The 17,896-nt window shown below is 40.2% G+C and overlaps 1 protein-coding gene across 1 annotated transcript in view; it reads left to right on the top strand.

Annotated features, from left to right (window-relative positions):
- The window catches only part of gabrb4 (gamma-aminobutyric acid type A receptor subunit beta4), an 82,807-nt gene that overhangs the window by 22,215 nt on the left and 42,696 nt on the right, over positions 1–17,896 (top strand). Inside the window, exon 3 of the mRNA XM_084386915.1 lies at positions 11,962–12,029. Coding sequence (XP_084243041.1) covers positions 11,962–12,029 — 68 coding nt within the window. The remainder of the gene's footprint in view (positions 1–11,961; positions 12,030–17,896) is intronic.

Genomic DNA, 17,896 nt, shown 5'->3' with positions numbered 1-17,896 from the left:
GTGCAAGATCAGGGAGGACGAGGAGGAGGTCATTCCGGTTGCGCCTCATTGGCCCACCCGGACCTGGTTCTCTGAACTAGTACTCCTCACGACAGCACCTCCCTGGCCAATTTCTCTGAGGAAGGACCTCCTTTCCCAGACACGGGGCACCCTCTGCAACCCTCATCCCGATCTATGGAACCTACATGTGTGGCTTCTGGACAGGACGAGGCAGGTTTGAGTACCCTACCACCTCCGGTGGTGGCTACCATCACTTCTGCTTGAGCCTTGTCCACGAGACACGCCTATGCGTTGATATGGAATCTCTTCATCACCAGGTGCTCTTCTCGCCGAGAAGACCCCAGAAAATGCCCGATCAGTGTCGTGCTTTCCTTCCTGCAAGATGGTTTGGAGCGAAGGCTGTCTCCCTCCACCCTCAAAGTGTATGTTGCCGCTATTGCCAACTCTCACGTGATCCTGAGACCCCGGCCTGGATACGTGCCCAAGGTTCCCACCCCTCCGTTCAGAGATCAGGTGGTGAACCTGCAAGCGCTGCCCTCGGAGGAGGCAGACCCAGCCTTGGCACTGCTCTGTCCAGTATGCGCCCTCCGTGCTTACGTAGACAGAACGCAGAAAAGTTTTTCAGGACCTCAGACCAGCTCTTTGTCTGTTATGATGGGAAGCTGAAGGGAAAGGCTCTCTCCAAGCAAAGGTTGTCTCACTGGATAGTGGACGCCATTGTTATGGCTTACCAGACGCAAGATCGACCATGCCCCCTTGGTGTGAAGGCTAACTCCACTTGGAGTGTGGCTTCCTCTTGGGTTCTAACGCATTGGCGCCTCGCTGACAGACATCTGCAGAGCTGCAGGCTGGGCGACACCCAACACATTCGCGAGATTCTATAATCTCTGAGTGGAGCCAGTGTCCTCTCATGTACTCACCACCAGTGGCCGGTATTAGGACCCGCTCGGTGTCATCGCTTGCTGCGCCATTCTTGAGTCTTCCATATGCATCCCATGCTCGGGTCATATGTGTATTCTAAGTCCTCCCTACGGGTAGGCATTGTTTTACATGTTCCTCCTGGGATATGTTACCCAGTGTACCTTGGTATTCTTGCGTTAAGCCTAGCCCTTCGTCCATGCTAGTCTCATGGCAAGGAGCTCCGTCTTGCGCAGGGCACTGGAAGACAGCCGATGTGGCGTGACTGAATTGGGACCACCATTTTGTTATTCACTGACGTAACTTGTAGTGACTGAATGAAAGGGAATGTCTCGGTTACGTATGTAACCCTCGTTCCCTGAGGAGGGAATGGAGACATTACGTCCCTCTGCCACAACCGCTGTACCGCTGGAATTGCGAGTTCAGTCTCGGCTCCTCAGAGAGGAAACTTAATGCAAGATTCGGCTCAAATTAGCACTGGACACGTCACATGACTATGACACATGATGGCTGTAGTATGTCCACATTTTATATTTATACTACACACATTAATATTATATACATACTTACTATAGACTACTAACTCACTCATTAAGATAGTGACTTGCCGCCACCTACTGGTGGTTTTAGTTTAAAGTATTTGCACTGCACTGTAAATGCATTCATGGCATCTCTGAGCTGCATAAAACAGCCTGTGTAAATACATCTAAATGCCACTGCACTTGCAGCTTTTGTGTCACCTCTGCAGTGCAAAAATGGATTTTATTGAGACTGATTTGATTGGTAACAGCCATATAGTGTCTTATAATTCTAATTGAAAACAAATAAGGATTTAAGAATTTTTAAGAAAGGGGATGCCAGGTTTGAAAGCTGGCCTTAAAAATCAATTTAAGGGGGCAAATGTTGCTCCTTAATGCTTATAGGTTTGGAATTATTTTTCAGTTTTTATCCTGGCTTCACTGAATCCTACAAAGTGTTCTCCTAATCGGTGTTGGAAATGACCACGTTACTGAATACTGACACTATCGCTGATCCCAGCTTGATATGCAGATATTCATATTTTCACAAAAAGTGTAACACTGTGGCACTGCGACTGTATATTAACCGTATGTGTCCCTACACAGCAACATTGGCTCAAAGTCATAGAATAATAAATGTAAGCAGTTATCATGAACTGCATTGTGCTTTAGTTGGTGAAGGGTTATATATATATATATATATATATATATATATAAAACCCAGAAAAAAACAACTGAAGATGTACTGTAGGCTGACGCAGTTCAGCTAGGTGTTTCTTCTTGCTGATGTGTATTTCTGCAAATGTGCCATATGGCTGCTTGCTGAGTTTCCTAAAACTTGCAGAAATGTACACATTCATCTCTTTGTTCTGGCCTCTGAGTTTGAAGAGCACTTTAATTCATCAAAGACTGCCAGTGTCACAAGGCTCTTTTGTTAGCCACGGACACACAAATTACCCACACCAAATGTGTGTTAATGTTGAAGTACTATTAATTAAAGAAAATAATTGTAACTATTTTGATTATTCTCATATACAGCTTGACAAACAGTGTCACAGCAATGATTAAATAACAGTAAGAATCTTTTCATGATGCATACATTAATAACTGCAATTTTAAACCCTTCTATCGATGCAGGTGACACTTTCTACGAATAAGGTACAAAATAGGGCCTGAAATTATTTGAGCTGTTTTATTGTCCATCCATTTTTAACAAGGTTACTAAAATATTGGTCCATAGTTTAAAACTCTGATTTGTGTGACTTGGTTCTACCAATATTCATTAAATTAAATTCAAAGAAAATGTGGAACAAAAATATGACATTATTTTTTTCATACTTTAAACAAGTTATGGTATTGCTTGATATGTGATGTGTTTAAAACTAACTGCTTTTAATGTTAGGTTAATTTGATGTTACTTCTAACAAAAAATGCACACAGTTCTTGCGTTGGTAAGATTAAGGAAAGTTCCAAAAATCCATGGAAAGTGTCAGGTATTGGATAACTACAGTAGATAAATTAATCTATTTATTTTTCTAAACTGATCAAAAATGGTAGGCCTATTATTTACTTATAGATATGGAAATTTGTCTCATCATCTAAATCGATCGTATTATTCAATTGTGATTATCTTTTGATTATTAATCTAATTAATATAAATCTCATACCGGGTGTCCTCTATTTAGTGTTAGTGTTCTTTTTTTAGTGTAGGTGTTTCCAAATGACTATTTCAGCTTATTAAAAAATAAGTTGTTAGTTCTGACTCACCACATCCAGAGACTTTTTTAAATGTCAACGCTGTGTTAATAACTACAAATGTCAGGTAGAGCAACATATAAATATTCTCCTTTCATTCTAGCACATGTGAATGCTTCATGTTTTAAACATGTGGCTTAAACATCTATTAATATGTTTATCCACTCCTCAGTGTTCCATCCATCTCAAATGATTTAACAGAGTCGCCGTATATGTTCCTCATCTGAGAAAGGGACACGATGCCAACGTTTGGCCATTCATGAGAGGGAAAAATGAAGCATATTGAATACAATGTATGAAAAGCACCGTGTCTCTCGTTGCGATGTTAGAGTGACAATGCTGCCTTGTTGCTATGGAACCCCTCTGTTGCTAAGCAATGAGTTGATGATTAGAATTTTGAATCAGGAGGAAGAGTGGTATTTTCTTCGCCACTCTGTTTCTCCATGTATGGTGCTGTGCGTGACTGTGTTGATGAAAGGCATGTGGGCCTGTCCTTACTCTAATTTATATGCAATTGCTTTTATCCACCATGGATTAAGCAATCATGTACTTATACAAATGCTTTTAGCTTAATCAATATAGCATTTAATTGATATTTGCCCAGAACACCTAAAAATTATACAGGAAATGATCAATAGATAACATATATTCTACTACAATGCAATGATGTCTTGTCTTTAGAATAAAACAGAATGCTTCAAGGCAAATGCAGAAGATGAAATAGCCCTGCAGGAACCTGTAGTGTCAGTAGAGGGAGCTCTAGGGCACCTCACATAATCACACCTTCGGTACAGGACTCCTGACCTGTGTGTATGTATTTGTTTAGCTCAAACTGAGATGTAGTTATATTATGCTCTGTTATGCCGTGAAAGCTCATCAACTTCTAAGCTAATTGGGGCAATAAATCCTTGGCAATCCACTGTTATGCCGAAGACTTGCAGCTATACATCATCCGGATCGACTGCTATGAGTTTCCTTCACCCCCCACTAGTAAGCACTTTCAGCTCTCTCCTAAGGAAAGAGGTTCAACACAAACACAAGGCATTACCGTCATCATTACCTGCAGGAGAGATACATTGCTGTGTCAGTGAAAACCTGCTTAGGGAAAAAGCGGTGGCCCACGAGAATTCATCCCGGGATGCAGTATCCTTGGCACTTGTGTTCCGTCAGAACTGCTATTTTTGCTGTTTCTACTGTTTCTACTGTTTTTTTTTTTTTTTTTTGCTGTGTCGGGCCCAGGCTCCTTGTGATCTGCCCACAGTTTTGCAAAACAAAGGCATTGGAGGAGCAAAGTGGTCCTCTGAATGGAGTAAGCGTCTCGAGAGATGCCACCTGCCTTACATTTGTCATTTAAATATGTACACAGATGATTGTGCCATCTGCTAGTGCAGTCAGAGAGGGAAAAATGGGTGGAAACACACTAAATTCTTGAAGTGGTTGGTGGTGGGTTTTAGGAAGGGGGATGAATTCAATGAAAAGCGCAAATGAATTCTAAATGACAGGGTATTCTAAAGGAGCAATGGCACAAAGAGCCATATTGAACAATTGACAGCTACTAATTGAAATGATCTGCCATTTTGTGCTTTGTGTGTTTCTTTAGAAAAGCAGCATCCTTTGCCTTGTGCAAGACGCAAGTGTCAGAATATGCAGTAGAAAAAAATCCTTATGAGTGGCCTTGTTTCTTTTTATTGTCAAATCGGATGAGTACGAGTTTGTACAACACCGAAAGAATGTGTGGCATAATTTAAAAAAAGTTGACAGCCACCGCCAGTATTTTTGATCATTTTCACAAATTTTCATGGCCCCCAGGATATTTTGCTGTATGAATATCTGAACATACAATATATCAAAAGAAAAAACAGAGCCTCTGCTTTTAAACACACACACACACACACACACACACATATATATATATATATATATATATATTCTAGCTTAATGCATTCTTTTTTTTTATCAACACTTGAATGTGGGTAAGTTTCATTAATAAAAAGTAATATTTTGATCAAAAAGCTGAGAAAAATGTGTTTTTGTCAAAGACTACATCTGGATCTTATTCAAAACGATGATCAAAACATAGATGGAGTAGATCGAGTCCATCAACACCCTCAAAGATTCACAGTCCTATACCTCATCCTGGGTGACATTTCATTCAGTAACATTAGGCAGTTTTGATTTATTTGCTGTTTAATGTTGATTTACATATGCATATGCTTACATATGCTATCGCTTGTTTCTTCTACCTTTTTATTGATATTTTACATAGTATAATAATAACAGCAATTTCAAAAACAGATTAAGATGAAATCAATTCTCGTTTTTCAAAAGGTTCCCCGTCCGTCATTGGCAGGGAAAGAGTAAAAAAAAGTAAAATCTGGGCACTTAAAAGTGAAAGCTGCTATTAAAATACTCACTGTTTTAGTATTATAACAACCTGACTTATACAGTATGCATATAAACATGATTTTAGTGTGAAAAAAGGCTTAATAATATTTCCTGTCAAAACTACAGTACCATTACATTTTTTAACTTTGTTTTCACAACTAAAACAGAATTTAACACAACTTAAACTACTATCTATCCATCCATCCACCCATCTTCTTCTGCTTATCCGGGGCCGGGTCGCGGGGGCAGCAGTCTAAGCAGAGACGCCCAGACTTCCTTCTCCCTAGACACTTCCTCCAGCTCTTCTGGGGGAATACTGAGGTGTTCCTAGGCCAGCCGGGAGACATGATCCCTCCAGTGTGTCCTAGGTCTTCCTCGGGTTCTCTTCCCAGTGGGACGTGCCCGGAACACCTCCCCGGGAAGGCATCCAGGAGGCATCCAGAACAGATGCCCGAGCCACCTCAGCTGACCCCTCTCGATGTGGAGGAGCAGCGGCTCTACTCTGAGCTCCTCCCGAGTGACTGAGCTTCTCACCCTATCTCTAAGGGATCGCCCAGCCACCCTGCGGAGAAAGCTCATTTCAGCCGCCTGTATCCGGGATCTTGTCCTTTCGGTCATGACCCACAGCTCATGACCATAGGTGAGAGTAGGAACATAGATCGACCGGCAAATCGAGAGCTTCACGTTGCAGCACAGCTCCTTCTTCACCATGACAGACCGGTACATCGTCTGCATTACTGCAGAAGCTGCACCGATCTGTCTGTCAATCTCCCGTTCCATCCTTCCCTCACTCATGAACAAGATCCCCAGATACTTGAACTCCTCCACTTGAGGCAGGAACTCTCCACCAACCTGAAGTGGGCAAACCACCCTTTGCCGACTGAGAACCATGGCCTCAGACTTGGAGGTGCTGATTCTCATCCCAGCCACTTCACACTCAGCTGCAAACCATCCCAATGCACGCTGGAGGTCCTGGTCTGATGAGGACAGCATGACAACATCATCCGCAAAAAGCAGAGACGAAATTGTGTGGTCCCCAAACTGGACACCCTCCGGCCCCTGGCTGCGCCTAGAAATTCTGTCCATAAAAATTATGAACGGAACCGGTGACAAATGGCATCCCTGCCGGAGTCCAACATGCACTGGGAACAAGTCTGACTTACTGCTGGCAATGCAAACCAAGCTACTGCTCCGGTCAAACAGGGACCGGACAGCCCTTAGCAGAGGTCCCCGGACCCCATACTCCCAGAGCACCCTCCACAGGACGCCGCGAGGGACACAGTCAAATGCCTTCTCCAAATCCACAAAGCACATGTGGATTGGTTGGGCAAACTCCTGTGAACCCTCCAGCACCCTGGAAAGGGTATAGAGCTGGTCCAGTGTTCCACGACCGGGACGAAACCCGCACTGTTCCTCCTGAATCCGAGGTTCTAAACACAACTAAATGATGGTAATTATGGTTTAAACCACTTTACAGCTCAAATAATACACAAGTTTTGAGGGAAGAATTATTGTGTTTTTTAAAATAAAATTATAAAACAAGATTCACATTTCTGCTCCACATTCTCACTTCCAATGTAAATGTTTTATCAAACTGTATGCTACCAATGCAGAGTCTATCTTTAAAGCTGAAGTGTAATTTCTGCATCACTTTCAAAATCAAGGATTGGACTCAAATACATTTCATGAACTTTTCTTGTCTTCTATTGTTAGGACAAACAGATTCAGGACAAAAAGTATTTTAACATGAAGAAAAATGGCATACTTCAGCTTTAAAACACATTTTTGCATTGCATGACCTGTTTGTAATATTTCCAGCCCGATCTCACGGGAAAACGTACAAATTCTACGAGGTGGCTTATTCGTACGAATTCATACGACCTGACTATTTTTGCAAAATCGTACATATTTTACGAATTGGCCAATTCGTATGAATTCATACGAATGACCTACCCCTGACCCCGCCCCTAAACCTACCCATCACGTGGGTTTAGACAAATCATACAAATTTGTACGAGTGAGGTCGTACGAATTAGTACGAATTAGCCAACTTTTTATCATTCGTACGAATTCGTACGAATTGGTCGTGAGATAGCGTTGAATATTTCTGACTTTGCTTAGTCTACCTTTTTTGTAGTGCCGTGGGACTTACCAACAATGTAAACATGAAAACAAAATTATTTATTATAAGTTTCTAAAACCGCATCAGGACACTGGCTGGTTGCTTGCTGGCTTTCTACAAAAGTCTCACAATGTGCATGTCTTTCAATGAGATCATTTTAAAGTTCAACCCAGGTGTCACTCAAATCTTACAGGATTGTGCAAGGTTCAATACAATTTAAGCTCTATGTGCACATATTGTGACATGCTGTGGATTACAGCTGACAATAATTTTAACTCGTTTGTCAGTTTGTAAAAACAAGCAAAAATTGAGCTTACACTAATACACTTGTCAGGGACAGGACACTGTACCAGGATAAACCATAATACACAATTTTACAAAAGTGTAACCACAAAACTTAAACATTAGGATCTGGTTTCACAGACAGTGCTTAAATTAAGGCAAGATTAAGCCTTTGTTCAATTAGGGCATTTAAGTAGCTTTTATAAATGTGCCTAAAAAACATTACTGGTGTGCATCTTAAGAAAAATCAGTGGCACTGACATATTTTAAGAAAGGTCAGTGCAAGTTGCTTTCAGTTAATACAGCTCAAACATGCATTAGTCTAGGCTTAAGCCTTCTGTGTGAAACCAGGGGTAGTATGTGTTAAGACTAATGTAATCAAATCAATGCCTGCTTCCACCTTATAGTAAAAAGTTAACTGAGAGACATTTAAGAGATTAAAATAAATATAGTCACATCGTGAGATATGAAGTTGCAGTTATGAGATACAAAGACACAGATATGAAAAATAAAGTCCCAGTTTTTAGATATTACATTTACTATTACTTTTTTTGTACAATTACTATTTCTTTTATTTTTTACTCTGAAGCAGGAATAGGCTTCCATATAAATATTGCCTACTAACCTTCTAAATGTCATTTCAAGTCACATTTATTTATATAGCACTTTATACAATAAAGCAGCTTCACAGTAATAAACAGGAAAACAAGTGTTAATGGTGCAAAATTCATCATGAAACATTCACTTTTAGCTGTAAAACAGCTCTACAGAAGGCAATACTGTCATTTTTCAGCACAAGTCAGTTCAGTGTTTATTCAGTTTAGTTCAATAACTGTCAATGTTGCAGTTCATCAATTATGAAACGTGTTCAATTCAGATATGCAAAGTTATATCCTACATTTACTTTATTTAACTCTGTACACCTTATAAATGACCAGTAACTCCTCTCATGAGCATGCAAAACCAGTATTACCAGTATCCACCTCGATTGAAATTGCGTTCCAGGAGCAGGGAAGTCAGAGTGCTGGCGACATGTGAGAAGTAAGGAAAAGTGAGGGCTTGCAGTACGCTACAGATTAAAGTTTAGAAGTGCTACCGGCCTTCTTCGAGCACTTCCTCCCCAAATTTTGACTCCCCTGCTTCTGATTGGTTCATCCGGTAATCTAACCCACCACCCACACCTAAACCTAATCCTACTCTCATAGGAAAATGCAGGGGAGTCGGAATCTCACGGGGAGTCGGAATTAGATACCACACCGGAATTTTCTTTTAAGTTGTGGGAGCACAAGTGTTCATAAGGAAGATGGCTAACATTCACAGCACTTCCTAATGATCAGAGTAGTAGGAGAGCAGGCCGAAACACACTTTCACTCTAAGAGTCTCGGACACAGGTAAATGAAAGCTTTAGGATAAGTTCTGCCAGGAAGACTCAATTACTACGTCACTTATTACCTTCACATCTATCCAATCATGTCCTAATACTTGCAGTATAAAAGATCGGTACTTACATCTGTTTGAGTTCGCTGAAGCTGACACAATTACCTTCACCCTCCCCACCACCACCAGGATGGTCCTGTCCATACCTCCCGGGGGGTTGGCTGCGCCCCTGCCTTCGTCTTCAGGCAGGAAATGCAGATCCGCTACCGCTCGGATTATGCACTATGGACACCACGCCAAAGAACTTTATAAATAATTGCTTGCTGGGCTGTCAATAAATGAATGCTTTGTTACATCATTCTATCTCCCGAGTCTTTCTGGTAGAAGTGGTTGTATTTTGAGCTGTGGCATTGAAGCTGAGGGAGAGCGTATCCGGGGCACCTTTCTCCAATGTTCCTTAGTTTCATGGAATCCGGGGTTAAAAATATGTAACGGCAGGAGCGTGCGGGTGATTTCAGGCTTCGCTGTTTTACATCTAGCCAATGAATGTACTTTGACATCTCCTGGGAAAATTCTTGCTGGTTGCCTTCACAAAGCGCACAGGAAAATGGCTCCATTTTACCCTTTTCTCCACGAGCGGCGTTTCTCTCGCTCTTTGGTTTTTATGAGGTGGGGTGAGAGATTAACGGAACTGCAGGCATTTAAGGAGTGAGGCGGGATGACATGCAAACATGTCAGCAGTGAAAAGATGGGGGTGAAAAAAGTACCACTGCACAAAGAAGATGGAGATGATACACAGAGAGATGGAAGACTGCACTCTCAGCCAAGTGCTCAGTTAGTAAATATTTCAAAACTGCAGTCAAAAGAATGATGTTTTTTTTTAGTGGGTCTGGATGGCATCTTAGAGATATTTTAAGACAGCACAGAAGATGGATGCCAAACAAAGGAAATGTCAGAAGGTACCGTGTAAAATAATCGTAAAGGGACAGTTTAAGGGACTGAAAAATGTACGATAGCAGAACAAAATTGAAGTCATAATGAATTGAGGTAAATAGACCATTTTTGTGAACTGAATTAACTGATTCCCTTATGAATCAGACATTCCGTTTCTCTCAAGAACTGTGTGTCTAGGAGAACTAAAGTGGATGTCAATTTTTTTTGTATTGTGTTGGGATCTTCTTGGTTTTATTGTGCATGATTTATTGGTCCAAATATATACTTTTTTGACTTTTATAACTTGCTCTTTCTCTGAAATGATTCTTCTTTTCCGCTGATTTTGGACTTTTGGATAACGTATTTTCTTGGCCCTCATGGCTAAGAATACTAAATGTCACACCTGGTATGTTCTGCTCATAACCACGTTTCTGTATGTTTTATGGAACTAAAGAAATATTGACATGCACTGCAACAGCAGCCAATTTAAAGTGTCATGGTGTAAATGTTTGACTATGTTTGTCTCTAGCACAGTACAGTGGCTGAAACAAACTTGCTCTGCTATAGAAAATATATATTTTAAAATACTATATTATTAAATTTAAGTTGATATGCTTTTCCATATTTACTTGCAAACGGTTAAATATTAACATTTTGAGTTGATTGATTAAAAGAGAAGTATTATTATGCACACTTGAGTCTGCATAAAGATATTATATCATTAAAGTGATTTAATTGTTTTTTGTTTAATGATTATGGTTTCCATCTGCTTATAGCTTCTTTTTTCTCTCAGTTTTAGTACCTAACAAGTGTTTTTGTTGACTAGAAATGAAACCTAAAGTTCATTTGAATCTAAATTTTGTACTGATTGTAAATGATTTCCAAAGCAGCAAACAAGTGAAGTAATCTAACTCCTCACCATCAAGGCAAATGCCATACTACTTTTAGTAGAAGTTTAAAACGTAAAACCTCAGATTACTGAGCATAATTAATAATAAACAATTCACAACTTCTATATGAACTTAGTAAAGGAAGGCACTTAAAATAGTGAATTTATTTGGGGGGAAATGCTTTGGCTAAATAATGAATTTCATGAGCTATTTTTATGTATTTCCTCTTTGTAGCTATTTGGTATAGGCTTTATCCAGGTTTTGGTGCTTATGTAACACAAGGCATTCTCAAATTCGCCAATGTTTACAAGGTTGTTTTTCTCATAAATGTCTCAGTCTCAGACAGCACACCCACAGTCTGTTCACTGACCGTCTGATGCATATTGCAACATTATTTGGGGGGCTTTTTTGTTTTGTTTTTCTACCAAGCTTTACTCTGATTGGTGAGCTTTACAGAACTTCCCGTAGTAAAGGCACAGGATTAGGTCTGTCTGGAAACAAAGATTATTTGTGTTTACAAGTGTCCGGTGTTATTCAATGAATATATCATTAAATAATCAGTGGATTTGATAAAGTTTGCCAGGTTCAAATGTACCCAGAGATTTGTTGGAAGATTTGTTAGATATAGAAGTGTATGTCTGTGAAAAAGTCTCCAGTTTTTACATTTCAGTTTTTGTTTTTGTTCCTCAAATAGGCATCATAGATAAACCTCTGATGATGTTGTGTTACAATGATGTTGTAATTAACTGAACTTTTTTCTCTCTCTTTGTCTTTTCTGTAGGTCCTCCGGTCATCGTGGGAATGAGTATAAATATTGCCAGTATTGACTCCATTTCAGAAGTCAACATGGTTAGTAACACTAATTTGGCATTACTTTTATTATTAATGTTAATGTTGCTGATTGTTACTAGACTCTCAAAAAGCTGAACATCATGAATTGATCAGTAATATTTTAATTAGTATGGCTAATCAATCAATTATCTTAAATTCTTAAGAAATGTATATTAGGAAAAACATCCAAATTAAGATAATTTAAAGAATAATTGGGTCTGACAAGTAAAGCACTAAATAGACAGAGTATTTAGTACTCTAATTAAGTCAGTATATTGTTTGGAAAAAACAAAAACATGTTGCTTTGTTTCTTGCATTTTCCTGTTTTTATAAAGTATATTTCTAGTATATATATAGTATTTTTTGAATAATTAATTAACACGTTTAACATCCTAAGTTTGCCTATTATGAATAGTTTTGCTTTGGTTCCTGAGAAACACACTGTGTTTAAAAGCCATTCTATTGAGTCTTCATGGTGTTCAGTAAGGAAATGATCAGTATGCATGATTATGTATAACTGCGGTCATGACCAATTATGTAGCACCAGTAGACCTTTTGGCTTTGGACCATCACCTCAAGTTAAACACCAACCTGGAGCCCTTAAAAAGCAGTTTACTTAAAGAGCAGTCATCTAAATTTCTGCTGACAACTCCCTATACATACTTACTGTGGAGTCCCCATGCAGACTTACTGCATTCATCATTTCTTCATGCAGAGTCAGGGACTTTGGTTTTATTAGTGCCTCGGCTTCAATGACTGCGGCCTGAATCCATAAAGTACCCCAGAGAAGAAGTGCTGGACCTGGAACCGTTTCCCTCGGGTTACTGTCGGATAATAATGGTTTGACAGCAGGAAATATGATCCTAGATTAGATTTCGTATTGAGAAACTTGAGAATACACCTAGAAAAAAAAACTGCTTGCTTGGTTTTAACAACTGCTTTTTGGTCCTAAGCAGAGTTCGAGTCCTAAATTAATTTAAGACAAAACCTTCTTTTTTGCAAACATACTTCGTAAAAATGTCACTGCAGACATTCTTTACAACTCAAATGTACTCACTCTTCTCTGCACTTACTACAGAGTATTTGCCATACCAAACAAGACCACAGAGAACACTCCGTTTAGATCCATTCAGAATTACAAAACACACCAAAATACCAATGAAAAATAAAAACATCCTGACTGTGTGGAAACTCAGCGATCTGAAGGCGGGTCGACGTCATCAGTGAACAGTTCCTCTGTCAGAACAAGCAATCATGTCTATGTTTGGATTGTTTGATGCCCATGTGTACATAAACACCACTGATTTAAATGTTGTCCAGTGTAGCAACAGCTGTTTACCACTGTAGTTCAGCTCAGCAAAGTACTGTTGAAGTATTTGTCCCTTTGGATTTACCACCAGAACTTTATACAGTCTGCCACTGATGCAAAAAATGCCAGCTGCTTTCCGAATGTTTTTTTTTTTTTTTAGGGGGCCTATTATGTCACTTTTTACAAGATGTAAAATAAGTTTCTGATGTCCCCAGAAGTTTTAGCTCAAAATACCCCACAGATAATTTTTATAGCATGTTGAAATTGCCTATTTTTGGGGGTAAGAAAAAACACAACTTTTGTGTGTGTATCCCTTTAAATGCAAATGAGCTGCTGCTCCTAGCCCCTGTCAAGAAGCAAACGTTCATGCAACAACAAAACAGGACAATCTCAGTTTAGTTTAATTACGGTTATAACTTGTGTTGTCATCTTGCTTTTATCCACTATTAGTACAAGACTGGAGTAGTGGACCCCGTCCGAATGATGGCCAAAACTTTACTGATGAGTTTTATGAACTTTATTGTACATCACAAAAAAGATGAAGCAAATGTTTTCACTCCAGAAATCACTGTAAGAGCTGAATAAAACACAGTAGAAGAAGTGCGGATTAAAGTCTCATCCATAAACTCTCTCTCTCCCTTTCATTATCATCAACATAAACAGTGAATTACTCAAAACCACTTGTTACAACTAACAGTAAAAACATATAAAGACATTATGCCTTTTCAGGGGGTGCTTAATAAACTGGTAAACTTTATATTGTATTACCTTCAAAAATAAAACTAATCCACTGCGTCTTCAACGGCTTTGATGTCGGGAGTACACGAAGACTGTTACTCTTACATCCAACAACAAAACACCTGAGTTGCTTACAAGACATTCTTGTCGCTACAGCTGCTCTGGCCTGGAGAAAATGGCGGACAATGTACAACTCGCCCAGGGTGGGGTCTATGCGGCAGAGTCCATCAGAGTTGCTCTACTATCTACGTAAAAACCGGATGCAAATTGTAACAGCTTGCTGGATGACACAGTTTCAGACTCAGACAGCCCATAACAAACTGGCAGCATATTTTATTTTCAGCTTTTCTGAGCTGGCTGACACACCAGAAACCAAACTAAATGCAAACAAAAGTTTTAAAAAAGTGAAAAGTTCATCCGATGTCCCCTTTAAGAGACCAGCAGCAATGAGAAATTCACTATATAGTAAGTGTGACTAATGGGAAAGTAAATTATACATCATACATAGCATTCTTCTGTCATAATGTAGCAATTATTAGGAGGGAAACCCAAGGCCACATCAACTCTATGGGTGGACTTGTGTGTGGTTCGCAACCTTAAGACCTTCTGTGTAAACTAGATGGCTGAACTTATGGCACTTCTGGGGACTTAAGTTCCCAGAGGCCCTTGAGGCATACAGTCATCACAGGCTGCAGTCTTCACCTGACTAAAATAAACCCATTCTAGCAGATGTGTGAACAGAAGACACTGTGCTCAGAATACATTAGCTCCTTGTTTTTTCAGAAACAATTTCACATTTTTTCCCCCAGAAAAAGTCGTTACTAAACGGTTCTTTCAAATGGGTACTTTGAAGAGTATTAAGTGAGATCATTTTACAGCTCTGACATTTCTCACTGTCCAGTTTTGCCTCTGAGAAAAACGGTTGATGAGACGTTCAAAAGGGATTTGAAAATTGTCTACTGGTTAAATATATGCTTTATTCAAGTGTTCCTAGGAAGTCCCTATAACTCGTTATTATGCTGTGATGTGTGTTTGAGTGATTTTGGGCATATATATATATATATATATATATATATCATTTTATTTTTCGCTTCAGGCAGTTCTTTTTTAGCGTTAGTACATCAAAATGAAGAGAAAAGGATGCCCTCTCTGATGATGTCATAAAAATGCTGATTAACGGATGACACTACAAGAACATGTACTCAGTGTCATAGGGACAATCCGCTTGATAGTTAGTGAGGTAGTTGTTGTAGTGATTATGTTTAGGTATGGGGTAGGGTTAAGGGATCAAGAAAATGCTATTTAACAGAGCTATTAGAAAAAGAGAGCCATAAAATGATAGATATCAGAGACAAAAAGCAAGAGAGAATGTGGAGAGAGACACAGATATCTGATGCTATGTTTTCTTCCAACTGCAATACCTCCATATGGGGCCACTGGAGAATTTCCATCCTTTTCCAGGCAGAATATTTTTTATTTTTATTTGTTCAAAGTATTCACTCAAGTATGAGGTTGTTTTCCTTTACTTTTTCCACATTCATGTGATGTACATCCGAGAGTAATGTATTACTGACAAAGAAAATATGTAGGGTGTGATTCTTGGTTGTATGCATTCATTTTTTATTGGATTTTGAGATGTGGCCGTTGCTCTAAAAAAGTGGAGGCAGATGAAAGCGAGCTTGCAGGGGCAAGTAGACCAAATGATTGAAGAAGCCCTGCGTACTGTATGTAAACAGAGAGAGGTTTTCAGCATAATGTCCAGCATAAAAAGAGTGAAATTCCCCTTGTCTAGGGTTACTGTAAACCTGGTTCCCTTAGAAGGGGAACAAGGCACTGCATATTGGTATTGATGCTATGGGGAACGCCATCAACGTGACCAGTGTCTGAGGCACGTATAAACAAACCTCAATAATCATTGGGAGACGGCAGTCCTTGCGTCACATGCGTATAATGCCTGTGAGTATAAAAGGGTGTCTGAGTTACATATCATCAACACTTTTGTCTGAGGGAGATGCGCAGGCAGGCCCGAGGTATGGCAATGAGACATAGCATGTCATCCCCCTTCTCAGGCAACCAGGGTTACAGTCTAAACCTGAGATGTTTCCTTTCGAAGTGGAACTCTGATGCTGTGTCTTGGTATTGATGCAATTGAGAACCAATATCCATTACGGCATGCTGTGGGAATGCCTACCTCCCTAGGCTGTGAATATTAACAAACATAGTGAGCATAACATAAATCGACTATGGATTACCCAGTCGGAGTCAGAAGCAAGTCAACCCTATGAGCGCATCCCATGTGACTCATCTAGTGGCACTATAAACCAATACTCCCCGATACTTGGAAAGATCCCCAAGCTTCTGTGCTCTACAGCAAGGGAAGTCCTGGCGGTTACACCTGCCCCCCTTCCTTACAGGATAGGCCTCAGTCCAATATGGCCCCAAGAGCAGAGCTCTAAGGGAAAAATCCCCTACATAGCCTCAGCTATGTCAGGCTTATCTCACCAGAATTCGACAAGGCTCTTAGGAAGCAGCCTACTGCGGGGGAGCTTCTACTCCATTTTAACACCTCTACTCATCAGTTTTAACCACTGATCATCCCTATGGAAGTACCCCACCAAAGGGGAGCATATATCCCTTCCTCAAGACTCACACCTTGGGCGGCAGTGGCTCAGTGGTTCATGTAGGTTGTCTACAAACCGAAAGGTTGGTGGCTCAATCCCCGGTTCCACCTGACCAAGTGTCGAGGTGTCCATGAGCAAGACACCTAACCCCAGCTGCTCCCGACGAGCTGGATGGCGCCTTGCATGGCTGACACCGCCGTCGGTGTATGAATGGGTGAATGTGAGGCTATGTAAAGCGCTTTGGTGGCCATAGGTCTATGAAAGCGCTATATAAATGCAGTCCATTTACCATTTACCATTTTACTCAACAACAGTTGGGAAGGGACATAAACAAAGCAGAGGTACTCTTGTTCACCCTGTTCTACCTTAAGGGGTACTTGAGAAGCCTGCCAAAGGGAGCATGCAAGGTGCTAAAAACCTCAGTAATTAGTACCTCCCTTTGGTATTTCCACTCATCCAAGGGGGATAATACATTCATACCCTTTACTCAGAAAAGGGAGGCAAACGGAAGTAGGACATAATGCAGTTTGCTCAATATCTCTCATTACCCAGGCTCTAAACACCAAGAAAGGCACATGGGAGCCTAGGCCCTACTTAAAGAGCCCAATTTAACTGGGGGTGAGCAGCTCATACCCTGCCTTGAGTCAAGGCAGTCTACATAAGACCCATTAAAGCTAGCACTTCATCTTTTTTTATTTTGGCACTAGACCATAGTATGCAACAGATAAAAGGAGGGACGCCCCACAGGCTAACTTCCTCTACTTATTAGCATTGTTAACCCTTTCACACGTAATTTTAAAATAACCTGGCTGACCCCCCAGCGTGAGTTTTTCAAGGCGACCGTTATTTAGAACGTGTCACTTTATGGTTTCCATGGTGACGCGTCATTGCTTGTCACGTGACACACCGCAGCAACAACAGTGCTGAATAAATGATGATCTGCTTTTATGTCAGTTTTCCTTTTTTATTCAAAATATTCACAAATTTGTTAGCTATGGCATGAAATATCTGATATTCCGATTGTCAAATATATGCAAGTGGAAGTGTTTTGTTGTTTAAACACCTTTATAACGATTGTGTTAGTTGAGCTGTATGCGCGATGGGCGCAGCCATGTTAGTTTGTGCCGCAGATGCAGTTCAGAGAATCGGATCTGTTGGATTTACAACACGTGAATTCATCCACTTCTCAAGAAATACATAAAAGTAAATGGCTGGTG

This window comes from Rutilus rutilus (assembly GCF_951802725.1).
Source record: "Rutilus rutilus genome assembly, chromosome: 18".
Taxonomy (NCBI): Eukaryota; Metazoa; Chordata; class Actinopteri; order Cypriniformes; family Leuciscidae; genus Rutilus; species Rutilus rutilus.
Note: the sequence above shows the minus strand (reverse complement) of the source record. Positions and strands in the feature narration are given on the sequence as shown.